The 16,247-nt window shown below is 48.1% G+C and overlaps 1 protein-coding gene across 3 annotated transcripts in view; it reads right to left on the bottom strand.

Annotated features, from left to right (window-relative positions):
- Window positions 1-1,422: 1,422 nt before the first annotated feature.
- Window positions 1,423-16,247, bottom strand: part of TBX5 (T-box transcription factor 5) — a 34,204-nt gene continuing 19,379 nt past the window's right edge. For all 3 annotated transcript variants that reach the window (XM_064727088.1, XM_064727089.1, XM_064727090.1), the window contains exons 6-7: window positions 10,704-10,930; window positions 1,423-2,332 (exon numbers count right to left, since the gene is read on the bottom strand). In XM_064727088.1, coding sequence (XP_064583158.1) covers window positions 1,755-2,332; window positions 10,704-10,930 — 805 coding nt within the window. In that variant the 3' untranslated portion in view covers window positions 1,423-1,754. The remainder of the gene's footprint in view (window positions 2,333-10,703; window positions 10,931-16,247) is intronic.

Raw genomic sequence — 16,247 nt, 5'->3', positions numbered from 1 at the left:
CCCTACCTTCCCCCCTTCACCTCCTCTGCTACAGCAGAAATCAATAAAAATTCAATTATAGGCATCACCTTGAAGCAAAAAATATCAGGCAAAACCACCCCAAACCCAAAAATACATTAAAAATAGGTGGGCACTCCCTTGCCATTGAGAGTGTGTGGTATTTATTAGCCATAAATTGACACACAAAAATGGGAAGGCACAGCTAGGTTGGGATTATTTTTTTCTTCTTAGCTCCTTGGCTTTGGGTACTTGTCTGTATTCCCTCCCAGATCAGAATTCCCACACATTCCCACACACATTCCCAGAGGCTCACACACAGGTATACCTCTTTAGTTAATTAGAATTACTTTTAATTAAAAATATATGTAAATTATATAGAGTGTGCACAGCTTGGAGAGGAAAAAAAAAAAAAGAAGAAAAGAAAGCAAACTTCCATTTCAATAAAAATTTGCACCTTTTGGAATCAGCTGCTTTTGTGACATCCTTGGAGTTATTGGAACTCCCATGTATAAATAAATAGGACCAGGAAATTTTACACCTGAAATATTCTGCAGTAGACATTTTTCCTCGCACAATTTTGCTTTTCCTTCTCTTTTTGCCTCCACTGCTCCCAGCCTCTCATGATCACTTTCTGCCCCTTTAAACACATTTATTTAATATCTCACTTCACACACCCGGACTGATATACTGATATCCCTTTTTTTTTTCCTTTTTTTTTTTTGGAGAGGAAGCAAAGGAACACAGGAGAAAATGAAAGCCTGGGATTGCAAACAAGCGTCATCATCATTTTGGTGAGCAAACTTTTTCCTCTCAGTGTCTGCATCCTCTCCCCCCTCTCCCCCTGTGGCAGCTGGCTCAGAGCCTGGCTTTCCACATGCTGCTAAAAATCCAGCAGGACTCAAGCTGGGGATGTTTGCAAGCTTGGAAATAACCCCATGCTTCTGTCAGAGATGGCTGAGGGACCAGGAAAGACCAGGAGATGGGAAGGGGAGTGAGAGGATTACAAATGGGAAAGGAGATGAGGGGTTGGTTTATGGAATGGTTCCTGGAGAGAACTTTGGGGAATTTGTAAGGAAACGCAGCTCCCTGTGGAAGTAATTTCACTCTTGGTACAATGCCTGGGTGAGGTAGGTACTGGATTTATTTATTTGGGGTTTCTCAGTACCTCTTTCTGTTGAAAAGTAAAGATAACACTAACTCAAAAAAAAAAGAAACACCACTCCAAAATTCACCCTCGGTAAAAAGGGACGGTGTCTTTTTCTTTTTTTTTTTCTGAGAAAATGGAAAGAAAAAATATATATTATTATTTATTATATAACATTGTCAACATCAACACCACAAAAAAAAAAAAAAAAAACAACAAAAAGTAACATCCTAATTCTCGTTCAAGCATTCTGACCGTGGTGAGAAAGGCAGCAGGAGTTTGGTGTCCCTTGGAGAACAAAAAGAGCAGAAGGGCGGGGGGGGGACGAGGGTGGTGGCAGCAACACAAACTGGGTGGGACCGTGGAGGGACAGAAGTGTGCTGGGCTGTTGGCTTTTCTTTTGAAACAAAAGAAAACAAAAGGGGGGTCAGGGCAAGTCACAGCGAGGCCGTGGTTTCAGTCAGCGTCCGTCCCTCTCGAGTGCTAGCGGTGAACATTCACTTCAAGGAGTCTTGCAAAACGCTTTGTTATCAACAGGGGGATTCTTTTCCTTTTCCTTCTCCCTTTTGCTGGGATTTCTCCGTGGCTCTGGCACTCCCTGCCCCCCTGGTTAGCTGTTCTCACTCCACTCTGGCACCATCCCCACGCCGTGCACCGAGTGGTACTGGTGGGGCGACAGGGTTCGAGGCACGCCGTGGGAATACAGGAATTCCGCCGGCTGGAGGCTGCTGGGAGGGGACTGGATGCCCGTTTGAGGTCCACACTGCCTCACGATGGGCTGGTGAGAGCTTTGGTGCTGGAACATGCTGTGGGTGTCTGCGATTTGGGGCGACGTGTGGTTGGCCACGCTGCCCAGGCGGGGCATGAGCGGCCCCGAGGTGAAGTGGGCAGAGAAATGCTGGTAGGGTAACCTGTCCATGGGCTGCATGGCAGACACTGTGCAACTGCTGTACGAGGGCACGCTGGGCCACGTGTTACAGCTGATGTCCTCCAGGCTGGGCACGGGCTCCGTGGGCGGCGCAGAGCTGGCGTACATGCAGGCCTGGCGCTGCGCCGACTCAGTCCTGTACGACGTGTTCAGTCCCTGCTGCTGAGGGTAACTGGACCTGTAGAAAGGGTCCTCGTCTGCTGGAGAGGTTTCCATGTAGGGCTTCTTGTAGGGATGCTCGGTGGTGGAACATTCCTCATCTGTTGGGAGAGAAAAGACCTGTTAGCCACCAATGATAATGTGCCCGAGACTGTACGTCCCTCTCTGCAGGACAAGCTGACACTTCCCATCATTTCCCTGGAACTGATCTCAATCTATCCTGTGGAAACCAAGCCTTGCATTTGGCCCTGCTAGAGTAGAGAAGGGATTATCCAGGAGCTCTGGGAGAAAAATCAAGATGCTGGAGGGACCTGAGGTTTATCTTACTTGGTGATCCCCCACATGCACCCCATCTCCTTCCTGCTGCCACTTCTACCTGAGGAACAACATCTGCCTGTGACCTCTGCACCTACCAGGATCCCCCCTGTCCCCCAGGAGGCTCAGAGATGATGCTGTGAACTCAAATCCTTTAAACAAAATATTTCCATGATAAAATATAAATTATAAAAAAAGACAAAAAAGGAGATCACAATAAAAATCCTCCCAAGAGAGCACCAGCGATGGCACGGTTGGGACAATCAGATTTGGAGTCCGACAGCCCCAGCCTTCAGCTGTGCCAAGGCAGCTGGGCACATAAATCCTCACAGGGTTGTGGGCACATAAATCCACACAGGGCCGTGTGCTGGAGCCAAGGGGAACAAAGGAGAAAAGTAAATTTCACAGCTAGAAACAGCAAGGCACATCTTGCAGAGCCCTTTGTTTCCTGCAGCATCCCAGGCCAGCAGAGGGAAGGAGATAAACAATTTAGGTGAAATCTCCAGGGTGAGGCCAAATGAATAAATGAATGTGCACTTATTTATTCATTCACAGGGTCATCAAATGAAATCCAGCTCTGCTGGAATGGATGGCAAAATTCCCAGGGATGAGCACTTCACCAAGAGATTTTAAGGACAGTGTGGCAAGGGAAGGGGAGCTGTTCTGACATGGATTAACTTTGCTGCTGCTGCTGCTTCAAAAACAAGATTTCTGGTGCAGGCAGGAAAACATCCCACTTGGTTAGAGCTGTCCTGGCTGCACCCTTTGAACAGGGGTCAGATTTGAAAGAAATTTGGAACACGTTACCCTTTACAATTTTTCTCCACCGATGTGTTTTGAGGTGTAATTTTTTCCACCCCCAAAATATGGTGGGGAAACAAACACCAAACAGTTGTACAGAAAGGAGGACTGAGAGCATCTGCCCACAAGAGGCACAGAGGTGTTGCTGCCAGGCTGCTCTGAGGGGAATGCTCATGTCACACATTCAGGAGGGGCAGGTGGGCAGTGCAGGCATCTTTTGTTTCTTCTAAACACACACATGCACGTAACCCTTATTGCCCTGAACAGCCACGAGGGCTCTCCTGAAGCTGCACCCTCTCTGCATGTAAAATAACCCCTTGCTCCCACCCAGGGATCTTCCAAGTGCAGCTGGAACAACTGCTGCTGTTCATCCTGGTCCAACAATCCCACAAAGAGCAGGTCCTGGGTGACACCAGAGGGACATCCCCACAATGGCCCTTGGCTCTATAATAGCATAAATTCAGCTGGAAAGCCACAGTCCCATTTATTTCTTCCTGACAACATCAAAGCCTGGCTCCTTCACCTCAGCAAGGCAGAGCCCTGATAATCAAGTTTCTCCTCTGCCTTCCCTGTACATTGGGGTGGGAAGCAGGATGAGATAAAAGAGCAATTCCATCCCGTTTTTGAAACCAGCTGGAACAATGAGCAGGGAGATGCAGGAATGTGTCATCCACCTCAATCCAGCTCAGGTCCAGTTTTTGTAGGAGCAGGGGAAAGGATGGGGTGCCCTGAATGCCAAAATCTGGAGGCACAGGTCTAACCTCTGTCCTGATCTCAGCTCCATGACAGGAGGTACATCTGGAAGAGCAGCCTGAGCTGGAGCTTTTATGGACAGTGTAAAAACTTTGGATTCCTGACCCACCGCTGAGTAATAAGAACACTGGGGTGGAAAAACAATGTCTTGTAAAATGCAGCATTGTTCTGCTAATAAAGTTTTCAGCATTAAACCGCATCACTCTGCTGGCACCAGAAATCATTGGCTTGGGGTTTGACTGTTTATTTTATTTTGATTTTTTTAAATATACAACACAAACCAGTCAAACTCTGTTTTTCCATGGTGTAAAACAGCCTGACTTACAACCTGAGCTTGCTGATTTTTCCATTTAGCCCAGACATTTCACTGCCTGCCACAGCCCAGCTGGGCAGAGCTGCAGTGTCACAGAACCCCTTCCAGAATCCATCACAGGTGAAGAGGTAACAACAAAGCCAACCAGGATTTCACCCCATAAGTGCCCTCTATCCTTCTGTAAGCTCTCAGGTTCACTCTACTGGTCCCTCTAGAGCCAGGTTCCCTGATGTTTTATGTGGAAAGGGATTTTAAGGTGTGTAAGGACCTTGTTCCCATCTCCAAACAGGACCTAGGCTGACCAAAGGATTCCAGGCTGCCCTAACAGCTTCTGCCTGTCCTCCTTCCCCTCTTCCCAGTGATTTTCCCATTTATGGAGCTTCAAAGTGCTAGAGAGGGAAGAAAATGGTCCCTGTGCATCCTGAGGTGGGATGGTGCAGAGCAGAGAGCCTCAGCTGGTGCTGCCTGAGGGATTTACAGCAGCACAGGCTCTCTGGTCTTGTCCCACCCCAGAGGAGATTAGCCAGCACAGAGCAGCGGGAGGGCATCCCCAGGGTGTGAGGAGCAGCTTTAGGGTGGAAAGGGGACACCTGCAATGACAAAAGGAGCACAAGACCAAAGGTCTCTCATGCAATGCCAAAGCTTCAATTCATCATCACGGGCTTTGGAGCCTGGACAGGGAAGCTCAAGGGACAATCCTGTCCCTGAAGGTCCTCTTACCTCCTCCTATCAACATAACCAGGACATTGGGATATGGAGCTGCCTGCTCAGGGTTTGATTCCTGCTGTTGGTTCCCTGACAGCAGCTCCTTGTCCTTTTCCAGGTGCCACTGAGCCCTCAGAGGAGCTGTTGGCTATCCTGGGAGATATCCTGACCATCTCCCCCTGTAGCTGCTATTCTTGGAAGCCAAGGGTGGTGATCAGCTCTAGGGAGCAGCCCCTCAGTGCTGCACAAACCTCAAAAAGGAGGAGGTGCTGCCAAGCAGGGGGAGCTGCCAGAGCCAGGGAGAAGCTGCTCTGAAGTGAATCCAAGGAAAACGGAGCCTGAAGAATGGGCTGGAAACTGGCTCCCTCACAAGGAATTTGATGATCTATCTAATGAAGGAGCTCGAGCGAGAGCATGAGCGCTTCCAAGATTTCCGGTATTTACTACTTCCAGCTGGGCTGTAAATACCACGCAAATGGCTTTTTAAATGGAATTTTCCCAGTTCCGAGATTCGGGCCACGTAGAATGAAATGCAAACATGGAAAGCCTCTGGACTTCAGGGTGTGCTAAGCCTCCCTCTTCCCCCCTGGTGTAAATCAGGAGAGCTCCTTCCCCACAGATGACACTCACTCCCCAGGGTGGAAGACAATGAAGAATGGGACATGACTCCTTTGGATTTCAGAGCTCACCCACACTTCCAGGGCGTTACAGGAGGTTCATCCTGACTTTGTGAGGGACACACAATGGGTGATTATCACTAACTCTGTTGTTTAATCCAGTCTGGATTCCAGCATGGATCTGGCACCAGCCTGAAGAGCTAATACCAGGCTGCAAGAGTGACAAAGGTTGTCCAAGAAGAAAAGGACAAGGCAGATCCAATCAAAGTGAACATCTCTAAAGGGAAAATAAGTCCTAAATCCTGGGACATGGAACCCAAGACATGCCAGCCATTCCAGCTGTATCTCACTGTTTGTGATATGGCTGTGTTGTACTGAACATGACAGGGCTGTGGGACAGGGACAATCCAGCCCCCAAAAGCTGGAATCTTTTCCACAGGCGGCAAGCTGCCAGCACTCCCTACAGAGGCACAGCAGGCGCCTCTGACAGGAGAGGGGGATCAGAGAATGGGTCAGGCTGGAAGGAACCACAGTGGCTTATCTGGTCCAACCTCCCTGCTCCAGCAGGGTCATCCCAGAGCACATGGCACAGGATTGTGTACAGAAAATTCTGGAATATCTCCAGAGAGGAGACTCCACACCCTCCTGGGGCATTCCTGGCTGGAAAGATGTCCTTCCTCATGTTCAGGTAGAACATCCCAAGCATCAGTTCCTGCCTGTTGTCTGCTGCTGGACACCATAGAGCAGAGCCTGGTCCATCCCCTGGCACTTCCCTGCAGACACTGATGGGGTCCCCTCTTAGACTGGCCCAGCTCCCTCAGCCTTTCCTCATTAGGGATATCAAACTACAGTGCCACCAGAGTGTGGCTGCTCAGCAAGAGCTGGGTGCACCCCAGCTCCCTGAACATCTCCCCATGCAGGGAGTCCCTTGCCCACCCTCAGTGTCCCACAGCCACCCTGCCCTGGGCTCCACTGCATCTCTCCAGCTGCAGCCTTGGCCAGCTCATCACATCTCCAAACATCAGCAGGGTGAGCAGTGTGTCCTCCAAGGAGACATCCCATGCCTGAGTTTTGTCCTACAGATTCTTTGAGTGAGAAAACAGAGCTGGATGGGATGTGGGAGAAGTTGGTTCAGTCAACAAAGAGGTCTGTGCACACTGACAGTGCCTGTTCTTGAGGAGAAGGTGGAAAGGCATTGCTGTACCAGCACTGACCTCATCAGAGCAGGAAGGAGATGAAAAATAAATCCTTCCCCAGAGTGATGTCCAAGTTAGGGGGCTGAAGGACACGGTCCTCACCGGTTGGAGCCAGTGGATTCTGCCACGTCCCTCTTCTCCCTCAGAGTGCCAACTTGACAACTTTTATAACCTCCCCAGGGAGAGGCTGTTCCAGTTGCCTCCTGTTCAGCATCACAAGCATCCCAGAAATCTGCCAAGTGGTTGGGATTGTGTAAGGCTGGGAGGGAGCAGAGGTTTAGAGGGATGACTATTTAGTCCACAGGATATCTGAGAGAGGATAATACAAGGGAAAACAAGGCCCAGTATCCTAACTGGGATGTGGGGCTAAATGAAACACACAAGGCAAGCTGCCTGCTGGTGAGGCCTTTTGGGCTTCTCCAAGCACAACAATGGGAGAGGGAGAGGTGGAGAACAACCAGAAAAAAGACAAAGCTCCAACTGCTCTTTGTGTCAGCCTAAAAATCCACATCAAGAGCTGAGGGGACTCCTTGATGAGATGCAGGGTTGGAGGTAGTCCATCCTCCCAAGACCAGTGGCTTTGTCATGTGCCATCAGCAATCCCAGTGTGAGGCTGGGATACAATGCAGGATGATCCTTGCCATTCCCCATTCCTGGAACAGCAACCCCACTGCAGTGCACCGGGGTCATTCCCAATGCTGTGACCCTGCCCTCCCACCTGCACACCAGGAATCACCAGATTAGGAGCTCTGGGATGTGTCCTTCCTTCCTTCCTCAGCCAGGGGAGCATCACCTCCCTGAAGCAGGGGAGCCTTCAGAGATAACATCCCCTGGCAGCCCTGCTGCTCTCCCCTAATGTAATTCCATATCAGATCTCCACAGTGAATCCATCTTGCCTTGACAGCTAAGAACAACACTGCCAGCCACAGAGACTTATCCTTGCCTTAGGTCACCAGGAAAGCAGGAGTTGAACAAGGTTCCTTTGAGTTGGGTGAACACAGACCTGTCCCTGAGTAAGCCTAACCCAAGGCTTGGCTCTGATTGAAGAGGAGGCAGAGAAAGTTCAGGAGATGTCAAAGCTGGAAGGAGACTGGCTTGGAATTCACCCCAGAAGATGCAGACAGCAGCTGGTCTCAAAGCCAGCTGAAGTGCCCTCTGCCCCCAAGAGCACTTATCCGTAACCACAGCCTTGGGAAAGGAAATAATCCGCTTGAGATAAATCCTAAACTGCCTGAGGAGGAGCCAGTGCTTGGGGAGTGGATAGTCCAACACAATCAATAAGATTTCCAGTCCAGAAAATGGACACAGGGGCAGTAGGAGCAGACAAACTTTTGCTTTTGAGTTTTCTGAGGTGGTGAGTCTTGATAATTGTTAAGCACAAACATAGGAAAGCAGGAGAACCATGAGGAAAAACTCAGAAATGAGAGGCTGGAACAGCAAAAAAAAAAAAAAAAAGAGGAATATCATACACAGGATTATGTTCCCATGTCCAACAAAGATCCTTGCTGGTGCTGGAAGGAAGCTCCACACTCAGTGACATGAAACCTTGGATCATGCTCTGATTTATCCAACCCGAATTGCTCATCTCTAGTGAATTTTTTTTTCCTTTTAATTAATTTCACTTCGCAAAGAGCTGCTTGGCAGCCCAGGCTGGCTCTCTGGTTCCCATTAACTTTGTGTTTCTTTCCTCTAAGCCCTGGTGGCTGTTTTCCATTTACCAAAGGCACGGGGAGGGGAGAGAAGAAGGCTCAGGGAGGAGAGCGGAGGCTCAGGCTGCTGGGACACCCAGCCTCGAGGAAGAAGCCTCTGGTGTTGGGCAGGACACACTGCTCCTCTTTGATTAAAGCCTTTGGCGGCTCTGATAAAAGGCCCTTAACTGCTTGTGCCACTCAGGGCATGGCAGAGATAAGGAGGGGAGACGAGGCCTCCCCGGGCCTGTCCCCGCGCTGGGCCGCGCAGGCCAAGAGGGCCGGGGAGCTTTATTCCAGGGCAGATAGCCGTGCATTTTGTGACAATAAGAGGAAGTGAGATAATTGGGGGATTGAGGGAAACCACCCATGGAGACAGCACTTAGCGGGAATCCCAAAACTGGAAGGAAACCTCTGTTGGTTCCTTATCACGTTCCGACGCGGAGGCGAATGATGAATTGCCCCGCGGGGCAGGGACACGCAGCAGTCAGGGATTGTCCTGAGGGATGGTTGCCATTTGGGCCAGCTTGTTTTGGTTAGTTTTGGAAAAGGGGGAAGAGCAGAGGTGAGAGCTCAGCTCCCAGGATGGTGGAGCTGAGAAAGGGCCCCCAGGAGCTGCAGCTCCCAGTGCTGAGGAGGCATTGCAGGGATCACCTTCCAGCACCAGCAGTGGGACTTTGCAGCACCCCAGCACCTCACCCCACAGCAGTGCAGGGGTTAAACAGGCCACACACCCTCCCTCTGACATGGGGGACACTTTGGGCATCTCCTTATGCCCTGCCTTACAGCCAGCATGCCCATTTCCAATCCCTGCTCTGGCACATTCTATGTGAGCACAGTCACCTGGAGGGGACAGCAAATGCCACCTGTTTTCCACTGTTTACCTCAGGAAAACATTCCGATTTCTCAGGGTTTTTTGGTTTTTTTTTAACTTTGCATACCTGTACACAACCCACGTGCTGCTACAGTATCTGGGGGATTCACCAAGGACATGGGAGAGATTTCCACTGCCCTCCTGCCCCCTCTGCCAGCACTTCCCAGCCCTCCCTACCTTAGACTGTGTGTCTGCACATCCCAGTGCTCCAGGGGTTATGTTGCTAAAAATAATGACATGTGTCTGACTGATAGGGTGGTGCAGGGAAGTGGGAAGGGCTCTGCTGTGGGGAGAAATTCCTGCTGCCTTGGTGCTTGCTGCCTTCTGGTAGCTTCTCCATAGAGGAAATCCCAAGAAGGGCAACAGGGTTGGCAGAAACCAGCTCCTGCCCACCCCTTGTTTCATCCAGCCCTGGAAATCCCCTATTTGTTTCCAAGTAAAACTGATTTAAAGCTTTTGCTATCTCAGTCCTACAAGTGGTGCTGCATTGAAGCATTCCCACTGCTCTGAGAGAGGAGGGGAGAGACCACAAACCCCTCATGCCTGCCCAGAACAATTATCCCAGCACTATCAGGGGGCTCTTCACGCCAGGACGAGCTGAGCAGTCACTGGAAAGCCCTCACAGTTTGATCCCTAAAGTTCCTGAAGGACCATGGATATCATGGGTTTCAATCCCAGGCACCCTTCATCAGTCTAAGCATTTCTGCAGACAAAAAACTGTCTCCCAACTGAGAGACAGCCCTGAGTTGAAAACTGGCCAAAATACAAACTGTCAAGGTATCTCCACTTGGAGATTAAGCCTGTCTGAGGGGCTGCAGATAAGTCATCTTTATCTCCAGCACCAGCTATCTTTCCAAATGTGGATTCATGGTGGGTGAAAGGCACTGCCAGCCCTCCAAACAGCTCATTCCCAACCCAGCAGAAATGGGATTTTAGAGTTTCCCAGCCCACAATCCTCATGCCTTGCTCATCCTCCAGCATCATTTGTTGCATGCTATTTTTGCCCAAAAATCAACCATTGGAGGAGGAAGACAAAGGGAAGTATTTTCTCACTGAATATCTAAAATACTCTCTTTCTTTCAACTTTGATGTTTTTCTACCCACAAAGGCAGTTATCCTTGGAGCTGTCCAAGTGGAAACATCAGGAAACAATGCTGACAGTCATGTTGGGAGGGGGAAAACACGAAGCAGGGAGCAGGCAAGCTCTGACCTTTTCTCTTGGTGCAGTGGTAGATCTGGCCGTGCTCCTGGGAGATGGGGTAGGGGTTGGCAGGAGGCAGCAGGTCCTGGGAGGTGCTGGACACCCCGTTCTCACACTGGTACTGGGAGCCCAGGTTGGAGGAGGCAGAAAGGACCCTGGTCTCACCACTGAAGGGGCTGTGGTTCGAGGACACTTTTTGTCTCACTGTGCTCCGGGGAACAACTGGGTACTCTTTACTGCAAGCAAAGAAACAGGAGAGAAACAAGTCAGCAAAGCAATCAATTAATCCTCTGATCTATTTATTAATAAATGAAGGCAGCACATTAGTGTCATGGAGTTTGTTTTGGCTTTCAGGCAAATGCAGATATCCCTCCCTGGAGGCTGCAGCCCCGTCACACTTTATCCATGCAGAATTTGTTATTCCCTTTCCTTTTAGCCCCCTTAAATTCATGCCTTTTCAACCACCACTATTTTATACACACACATAAAATATATAAATGCAGTTTCAGCAAAATAAACATGGTTTCTATTTACATATTGTAACATTTATAAGCTACATACTGTTTGTAATGTATTTGCAATATGCACATGCATGTAAATAAAACCAGTATTTCTGCCAAGCTGACTTGGAAATTAATTAAATATTTAGGTCTACTTTTTTTCCCTTATAGTAGTTGTCCCCATTCCTTTTGCCTGGAGTCTGTCAGCCTGCTTGCCCTGGATGGGGGATCCCTGCACCACAGACCAAGCTCAGAAAAGAGAAATAAATAAATCACTGAGATTTGATGCACACCAGAGCCTCAGCAGAGCCAGGATGGGAGGGAAAGCCTGGACTGTTCTCTTGCCCCCAGATCTGGTTTGAAGTCGGGATGCTTTGCGAACACAGGCTGGAAATCCTAAAGACCCTATGGTGCTTTTTGGAGATGTTTCTCCAAACACATTGGCAATGTGACAACCCCAAAGATGATTCCTGCTCTGCAGGGACAGCTGAAGCTGAATAGGGGGTCTCAGACACTTCATGTTGAGGTAAAAGTCTCCTCCTCAACCCAAATACTTGATAAAATGCATAAAGATCAGGTAGTACAGCAGCCCAAAGTGTCACCAAGCTCAGAGCAACCACAAAGTGCTGATTCCAACATAAGATTTCTCCTCTGAGTCTGTAACCATTAGACCAAGCTGGCTTTGAGGTACTCCCCTCACCTGTCCAAAATCATTGTGCTGGAGCAAGGACAGCTCCTTAAATGCCATCCACAGGCTCACCTGGCCTCTTCCATGCAGAGGAAGAGCCCTGAACCTGCAGTGACACCCCTCAGAGAGGATCTGTCACCATAGAACTCAGAACTTATTTACAAAATTTGACAATAGCAATCGTATAAACCTGGGCCAGCAGGGAGCTTTCATCCAAACCACTGCTGTGCTGGCTGCCAGAAACATCAGCAACCGAGCTGGAATGGAAGGAAAATTCACCCAGGAGCTCAAACCCAAAGAAATGTGGCTCTGGTTGGGCCATGAAAGCTTTCCCAAGCCCAGAAACTGGGGGCTTGCCAAGGACAGCCTGCTCCAAAGGTGGGGTTTCATCTCCTGGAAGCAGCATTTGCTCAGAACTAAAATCCAGGCTGTGCACAAGAAACAAAGACAGATGGACTGGGAGGAAGCAGAGATTTATCCCTTGGATAGTCAGGGCAGCAGTGGATGCCAGGCATTGTGGTGGCATTCAGAGGACCTGCCTGTGGACACACAGCATTTAACTCCACCAGGAGATTTAGCTGGAACACAGCTTTGGTGACTTCTGGGGAAGGTCAAGACCTGTGGCCACCAAACCTCAGGGATGACCCTCAGATCTTCTGGGTTCTAAGGGATCTCCCAGCCCTCCCTGGTGATAGTTTTGAGTTGCCTGTTCCACCTTCACACCATGATCCTCAATGAAAATTGTACCAACACAACACCCCTAAGCTGCATCCCCACCTTGTTTCCCTTCCAAGGAGAGCACCTGCAAGGAGGTGACTCCTGGATGTTCCTCCTTAGCTCTCCTTCCTGAGTAGAGGCTGCATGGATTGGCTGGGTTCATCTCTCTTAGCCTCACACAACCAACATCCAATTCCCAAAAAATGACAGAGCCTTGTGTTGTTTCCCAGAGGGAACCTGAGAGCTCCAGCGGAGGAGAGAGAGAGGGACATCTCATGGCATGATACCAGGCCATGTGACACTTAGGAACATCTTTCACTGGTAGCTTTGGCCAAAGTGGGTAAATCTGGATGCAATCCTAGAGGTGTTTTCCTCAGTGATTCCATGACCCTTTCCAAAGGTCTCTTTGGAATGTGATCTCCATGGGGGTTTCTGAGCATAAATTCTCAGTGGGACCCCATGAAGGTCAGTCCCTTGCTGTGCCAAGCCCCACACAAACACTGGGGAGCCATCCCCACCCCAGATACTTCTGTCCCAAACCAATGGGGAGCTGAGAGCAGGGAAAAGTGAACAGCCTGATTAGGGCTTTTATTTCTTGATCAAAAACTATTTTCTTAGAATCATGAAGGTCAGAAGAGACCTCCAAGGTCGAGTCCAACCTTAGACCAACACATTGCTAACTAAACCTGAGCACTGGGTGCCACATCCAGTCATTCCTTGGGCACCTCTGGGGATGGACACTCTACCACCTCCATGGGCAGCCCATTCCAAGGCCTGACCACCCTCCCAGTGAGGAATTCCTCCTGGTGGCCAAAGGGAAGCTCAGTTCCTTTCAGGCCAAGCAGAAGCTGTTTATCTGCACCAGCAATAATTGAACCCCAAGTGCCAGAGCACAGGGGTGTTGGGTTCCAGATTCCTTCCAGAATTTCCCAGGGAACAGGAGGATCTCCACGGCCAGAAGAGAGGACTGTGGTGCTCTGGAGGATACAGCAGGAGCTGGGAGTCACTCAGGAGAGGGAACAGGTTGGAGTCACCAAGTTTGCAAACAGCAATTCCCATGAGGTATAGCAATAACTTCTCTCCAGACTGAAATATTTCCATTTCAGTCAAAACATGTTGGGTGCTATTTTTGCCAAAAAATCAGCTACTGCAGGAGAAGGAAAGTGTTTTCTTACTAAATATCCAAATATTCTCACAAATATCCAAAATATTCTCTTTCTTTTCAATTCACAAAGTCTGCTATCTCTGTAATTCTACATATCCTTCCTTGCAGGAGCTGAGCTGAAACAAATCTTTGGTATCTTCTAAAGCAACAATCATCTCAAAATATTTCTATTTTTTCCTGAGCCCCCTCAATATCTAGAGTGCACACCTATAATTTTTAAAGGCTGAAGGACAAACTGAAATGGATCAAATTTTTTTTCCTTAAAGTCACTATTCCTAAAGTAGTGATCGTCATCCTGAGCCATAGTTTAATAGAATGAAAGGTTTCTGTCATATCCAGAAATTTTGCTGTCCAAAAAAAATCCCTGTAGTGAAGTAAGGAGAGGGGGAAAATGTATTAAATCTTGACTTAAGCAATGTAGGAAATTGTCCACATAACAAGGATGAGGTTGTTGATGCTTCTGGGCCAAAATATTAGTTTTACATGGGGTGTTAAGAGGCTACTTTCATTTTTGCATTAAAAATTGCAAAACTAAAAGAATTTTTTTTAATTGATTGGGAAAAGAATTTCCAAGAAAAAAACCTGCCCCTGGTCTATTTAAAGTCTGTTGGAGGCTAATAATTAATATTTGGTTACTATATTAAAATAGCAGAAGGGGACAGGAAGAAGCAGCAGAAGTGCTGTGTAATATTTTGGTTTTTGTTAAAACTTGGGAAAAGAAATCATGGATGATGTCCAAGCGTATTGGTACTGAAGTGTATTGGTAAATATGCTTGGACATCATCCATGATTTCTTTTCCCAAGTTTTAACAAAAATCAAAGTATTTTTGATCAAAATCAAAGTCTGGGCTCTGTTCTTGCCTCCTACCTGGCCAGAGGTTCCCCAAGTCCACAGGGCTGGACAGCAGCTCTGCAGAACTTCCCAGCAGCACCCACATTCCACTTCAAATTCCTCAGAGAACTCCCACCCCACAGATCAGGCCTGACAAGTGAATCCCTCCTGCAATCCCAAATCTCAAATCCCACCTCTGCCAGGTGCAATTAGAAACTCACTCTCATTTTCTCTCATGACTTTCCCTGGCCAAGTGATGCTCTCACCACGACAGGCTCAAGAGTTTTGTAAGATCACTTCTGCCACCAACTCACAGCCAGCAAAGAATTCAAAGGAGCAAATCCAAGATGATTTTGCAATCTCAGAATCAGAAACCTTGTTGGCTACTACAAATTACTAATAACTGGAAAAATGGTCAATTCAGACCTGCACAGAGCAACATGCAATTCACTTTCTTGCTTATTACTACGCTCTAAAAGAATTATAATTTTCCATATATTTTCATGTGCAGACCTCAAGTTTCCTGATGTACCAGCCAAGGCATAAGCAATGAAGCTGCCAGACAAAAATCTGGTTAAAAACCTCTTCAAAAATCAACAGTTTAGAATCAGGAAGCTCCTGCATTGAAGCATCCAACCCCTACTGGCCCTAAACAAGTTATTTTAGAAGATGTTCTTGATATTTCTGCAACAAAACATTGGATACCTCAAGGCTTTCCAGAGCTGCTGTAGCTCATGGCAACAAGGCTTTGAAAGACTTATTAAATATCAGATCCCAAGGATCTGTTGGAGGTCAAAGTGAAGCAAGACATGGGAAAGGATTTCCTTTCCATGTTTTTACAGCAGCCTTGGAAATCTCTAAACTGTCTAAATCTTGTTCACAATATCAAATCTTAGTATAAAACCTGACCCAAGGATGAATGCAGGGATTCTTCTCCATTCTTTCCAAATTTCCAGGAGATTTTAACTCCTCCTTGGCCACTTCCAACAAAAGGACAATTATTTGTCACCCCATCAGCACTGTCCCCTTTACCCAGCACAGAATCAACCCCCAATTCCAGATGTGCAAACACAACTCAGTGGCTCTGGGGTTTATAGTTCCCAGGCCACCAATTGTTGTCCTTCCTGCTGAGGCTCAAGAGGAGGGAAGGAGTGGAAGTCAGCCATAACAGACACAGCAAAAGGAAGAAGTGGGGAGAAAAAGTGCCTGGAATAAACAGATCATCTCCCAGGGATAAAAATCAAAACACAAACCCAGTTGTCAGTGTGCATTCATTTCAGCCGATTTCCAGAATATTAAAATAAAATTGAGCCACTCTCAAGAGTGGTTCTGGAAGAGGATAAACTAGAGCAGGAGAGGAAATGGTAGGAAAGGAGTTACTGAGGACTTCCTGCAGTCTCAGCCTCTGATTAAACACGACCCCTTTTTGTCATGTTTAACAGAGAATAACACCCAAGCCTGGGTGTGCAGCAGCACAAACCAAAATATCAGCTAGGGAACATGGGAATCTATTCAGTGCCCCATTCTCCTCCTACACAGCAAATGTCCTGACCTTCCTGCCAGGACCTGAGGGGCTCCAAGATCCCTAGGCTGAGATGGGAATCTCAGGCAGCTGAACAAGCCCCAGTGTTGGTGCTGTGCTGGGACAATC

Source organism: Zonotrichia leucophrys, chromosome 15, assembly GCF_028769735.1.
Source record: "Zonotrichia leucophrys gambelii isolate GWCS_2022_RI chromosome 15, RI_Zleu_2.0, whole genome shotgun sequence".
Lineage (NCBI taxonomy): Eukaryota > Metazoa > Chordata > Aves > Passeriformes > Passerellidae > Zonotrichia > Zonotrichia leucophrys.
Note: the sequence above shows the minus strand (reverse complement) of the source record. Positions and strands in the feature narration are given on the sequence as shown.